Consider the following 4,430-nt stretch of genomic DNA (forward strand, 5'->3'; position numbering starts at 1 on the left):
TTTATTATCATTATTCATCATTATCATTTTATTCTATTGATTTATTTCAATAATAATATATCAAATGAGAATAATAATAATATAAAAAGAAATAATAAGAAATTATAAAATTCGATAATAAGAAATAATAATAAAATAATTAAATGAAATATATTCATTTATAAAATACTTATTTATTTTTAATCAACATATTATGATATAAAATATAATATAAATATTAATTCTATTCATTTATTTATATATTAATAAATAAATCAATAATTTAATATAAGAATATATTATTATTAATATTCATTTATGATATATATTAAAATCAAATTTCATTAAATTTATTAAAATATGTAATTAATATATGTTTATATATTTGATTAAATACATATTCATGTTTTAATATTTGATTATTATTCATTATTTTATTTATTTATTTTGATTTATATTTTATTATTTATATTATTTATTTTATTCATGTATTTGATATTTATATTTTAAATATATTCTTATTATTTAATTATTTCATTTCTTATTAATATTATTCATATTCATATTTCATTTAATTTAACTTATAATTTATTTTTATTGATATTTATATTATATAAATACAAATAGATTAATAAAATTGATATTTATTTATCTATAATATCAAATTCATTTAATTAATAATAGAAAATCATAAGTTAAAATATAGAATATAAGAATAATCAACAATAATAAAATAATAATAAAGATATAAAAGATAATAAATAAATAAGATAAAATAGAAGATATAAGAAATAATAAACATATACAATAAATAATAATAAATATTTTAACACAATAAAAAAGAATAATGTCAAAAAGAATAAATAAGAAAAGAATAATAATAATATAAATGATAATCAATTATAATTTGTTTCTACTTCAAATTATATTGTATTTCATTTATTGTATTTTTATTTCATTTATCACCATTTGTTAAAACAATCTCTTGGTATTCTTTTATTTTTCTTTAATTCTTCAACACATCCACATTCATAAAAACATCCCCATCCAAATGATGTAATTGATGATGGTATATTAATTGATTTTACTGATGAACATCCATAAAAACACCAATATCCTAATTTATTAATAGATGATGGTATATTAATTGATTTTACTGATGTACATTTATTAAAACACTTATATCCTATTTCACTAACTGATGATGGTATATTAATTGATTTTAATGATGAACATTCATAAAAACAACATTTTCCTAATTTAGTAATTGAAGATGGAATAATAAATTCATTAATATCTTTCTTTTCAATATTCTTTCCATTGATTATTTCTAGAGTTTTTGGTATTTCAGTACTAAATAACACTGGTTCATTCATAAATATTCTTTCTTCACTTACAAATTGTAGATTGTCTATATTCATCGATGTTAATGATGAACATTCTTCAAAAGAATAACGTCCTATTTCATTAATTGATGATGGTATATTAATAGATTTTAATGATGAACATCCTGAAAAACAACCATATCCTATTTCACTAATTGATGATGGTATATTAATTGATATTAATGATTTACATTCATCAAAACATTCATATCCAAGTGATTTAACTTCTGATGGTATTGTATTTCCATATGATTTTCTATCTTCTTTTGTATATTCTATATTTTTATAGATATTTCCTTGTTCTTTTTCTTGTAAATATTTTGAATAACTTACTAAATACCATATTACATATTTAAATATTTTTCCATCATCAAATATTTCATCATATTTATTATAAATATGAAATGTTTCAATATTAGTAAACAATTTTCTTGAATATTCATCTAATGGAATTGGATTAAAATGAAATCGTTCAATATTTCCTCTAAATCTTTTAATTCCCATTTCTAAATTAATAAAATCATTAATATCATTAAAATACATTGATGTTATCATTATTTCATTATATCCTAATTTCATTATTGATTTATTATTTATTAGTTGTTTTTATTAGTTCTTTTATTTTTATATTTTAATTTCTTCTTTTTTATTCTTTATCATCATTCTATTTTTATTAATTGATATTTGTTATGAAAAACAATAAATAATAACAAATAAAATAAAATGTTATTTATTTTTATTTTTATTCATTCTTAATTATTAAATATTTCATTTTGTTGTTATTTTATTCATCATTGATTCGAAGGTAGCACGTCAGAGACAACACCACACATTTCCCTAAAATATTTCCATCTTTCAAATCTACCAATTATGGACTGGTTATAATGTTGTATTTAGTTAGAAAAACATCTTAATCAATATTGTAAGAATAACAGTGATTATTAATTACAATGATGGGATATCATTGATAATAAAAGAATGGGTATTTATAAAGATGTTATTATTACTTGTTAGAATACAAGTATTTTTGATAATATAAGATTATCAAAGGAAAAGGGTCAAGTGGTTGAGACTAAAAAGAATATTAACTCATAGTAATACACTAGTAATCATATATTCTCCTTAAAATAAGAAAATGAAGAATAATTTTAATACACATTAAAATCAAATAGAAATTAAATAAAGAATATTTAAATAATTGATGTTTAAAATACTTTATTCCACATCAAATAAAAGATAAAATGAAATTATCACAATTCAACAACTAAAATCAAAGAATGACTAATAAATAATGAAAATACATTGTTAAAACAATTAATCTACATTGAATAATGAACAAAATAAAATTATTAACATTTAATTATCTCCTTTTTATTTGTTTTGATTTGATTATTATTATTTAAATTATCAATATTAATGAAAAATTAAAGGAATGACAAACAATTGAAGAATCATATTTTTGATGAAAGAACAGTAGAAATGGTAATAGAACATTTCTATGTACAATCAAAAACAATTGTGGTAAATTATTCAAATTAGAAAATAATTTGCCATAATTGTTTTTTGATTATTTTTGTTCAAAAAATTTTATACAATATAAATAATTTTTTAATATTTCTTCATATTTACAAGAATTATTGAAAAATCTAATGAATATTCACTTCAGTTGTTCGAAGATAGAATAATTTGAAAAGAGAATACTTGATAGATTTTTGTTAGTGTAAAATATGGTATGATGACAAATAATGGATTTAGATTTATGTTAGTTTAAAAATATAATAAATTTTAACATATTCATTCTGAATAAATTTCATATTGAAAACATATTTGATAATTTAAATAATTTGATTGATATTTTCATACTAAAAATATCAGTTTAAAAATTAGAACAAATTAATTTACATTAAATTATTTTACTTCTATAACATATTGTACTTTTATTTATTCATATTATTTTACTTTTAAAAAAGATATTTGTTGTTATTGAAAAAATTAGTTAGGATTAATTTTTATAACATTTGAATGATTTTATCATTTTTTCTATTGAAATATATTCTCTCATATTCTTTGATTGTCTTGTTATATCATCTTCTTTTCTTTAAGAAAGATTCTATTAAGAAAAGTGTTATATAACCATTATGTTTTAATTGTCCAATACATTCATCAATTTTTATAGAATAAATTATTTGATCATTTGTTAATTCTAATACTTTCATTATTTGTTTATTCATTCTTCTCATAAACACTGGATATTTAACATTTCCATATTTAATATGTACTACACATTCTTTTCTTATTATATTAATTTTATTAACATATACTATCATACTAAATAATAACAATAGAATCAATTCATAAAGAATGTATAATGAAAATATCTATAAAATAATGACACTAATCAAAATATATAAAGAATTAAAATAAATGATATGAAGGAGAGAATATAATGAAAAGAATAAAAATAAGAAATAAATATCAAAAAATTAAAAATAATTTCTAAAAAACAAAAAAAGAAAAGAGAAAAAATAAAAAGAAAACAAAATAACAATTTCAAACATAAAAAAAATAAAATATTTGTTTGATTGAATCAACTGGTATTTTGTATGTTTTTATCATTTCTTGAGATTGACTAATGACATGTCACTCATGTAAATGTGTTACAATTTCATTTAAATTGTTTTGTATTGAATTTAAGTTATTTTATATTCATAGTTAGTGTATATTTGTGAATCTAATGAATTTAATTGATTTAGAAGTGAGTATTCAATTTGATAATCATTAATACCACAAAAATAAACACTATTTTTACTGTCAATAACTTTAATTTCATTAAACAAGTGTTACAAACAATAATACCATTTGTTCTAATGTCTTGAACAATAAATAAGATGTGGTTGATCTGATTGTAGTTGGTATTTCTCATTGAATTTTTGATTTAAATTTTAATTAATCTTTACCACTATCTTTATAACTCATTCCTCTCTTTGTTGTAATTACATTTTGTTTATTAACCTCACATCCAGAAGTAATCATTCCATCATTTTTATCAGTTTCTCCTTTGTTATT

General features: G+C 17.7%; 1 protein-coding gene across 1 annotated transcript, besides 18 other annotated features; it reads right to left on the reverse strand.

Moving 5' to 3' along the window:
• Positions 1 to 48: 48 nt before the first annotated feature.
• Positions 49 to 140: a microsatellite.
• Positions 50 to 214: a microsatellite.
• Positions 215 to 241: 27 nt separating this feature from the next.
• Positions 242 to 411: a repeat region.
• Position 412: 1 nt separating this feature from the next.
• Positions 413 to 473: a microsatellite.
• A 1-nt stretch (position 474) lies between these two features.
• Positions 475 to 496: a sequence feature (AT_rich).
• Positions 497 to 502: 6 nt separating this feature from the next.
• Positions 503 to 655: a microsatellite.
• Position 656: 1 nt separating this feature from the next.
• Positions 657 to 826: a microsatellite.
• Positions 710 to 879: a microsatellite.
• Positions 880 to 941: 62 nt separating this feature from the next.
• Positions 942 to 1,943, reverse strand: EDI_294200 (uncharacterized protein; the record flags this gene model as incomplete). The annotated part of the gene is made up of 1 exon (XM_001735793.1): positions 942 to 1,943. One exon carries the CDS (start codon positions 1,941 to 1,943, stop codon positions 942 to 944), a length of 1,002 nt encoding a protein of 333 aa, XP_001735845.1.
• Positions 1,875 to 2,040: a microsatellite.
• Positions 1,919 to 2,035: a microsatellite.
• Positions 2,041 to 2,062: 22 nt separating the features above from the next.
• Positions 2,063 to 2,133: a sequence feature (AT_rich).
• Positions 2,134 to 2,160: 27 nt separating this feature from the next.
• Positions 2,161 to 2,739: a repeat region.
• A 13-nt stretch (positions 2,740 to 2,752) lies between these two features.
• Positions 2,753 to 2,793: a sequence feature (AT_rich).
• Positions 2,794 to 2,943: 150 nt separating this feature from the next.
• Positions 2,944 to 2,981: a sequence feature (AT_rich).
• A 149-nt stretch (positions 2,982 to 3,130) lies between these two features.
• Positions 3,131 to 3,333: a sequence feature (AT_rich).
• A 324-nt stretch (positions 3,334 to 3,657) lies between these two features.
• Positions 3,658 to 3,678: a sequence feature (AT_rich).
• Positions 3,679 to 3,731: 53 nt separating this feature from the next.
• Positions 3,732 to 3,857: a microsatellite.
• Positions 3,858 to 3,862: 5 nt separating this feature from the next.
• Positions 3,863 to 3,906: a microsatellite.
• The last annotated feature ends 524 nt before the right edge of the window (positions 3,907 to 4,430 follow it).

This window comes from Entamoeba dispar, genomic scaffold, assembly GCF_000209125.1.
Source record: "Entamoeba dispar SAW760 scf_1105229459431 genomic scaffold, whole genome shotgun sequence".
Taxonomy (NCBI): Eukaryota; Evosea; order Mastigamoebida; family Endamoebidae; genus Entamoeba; species Entamoeba dispar.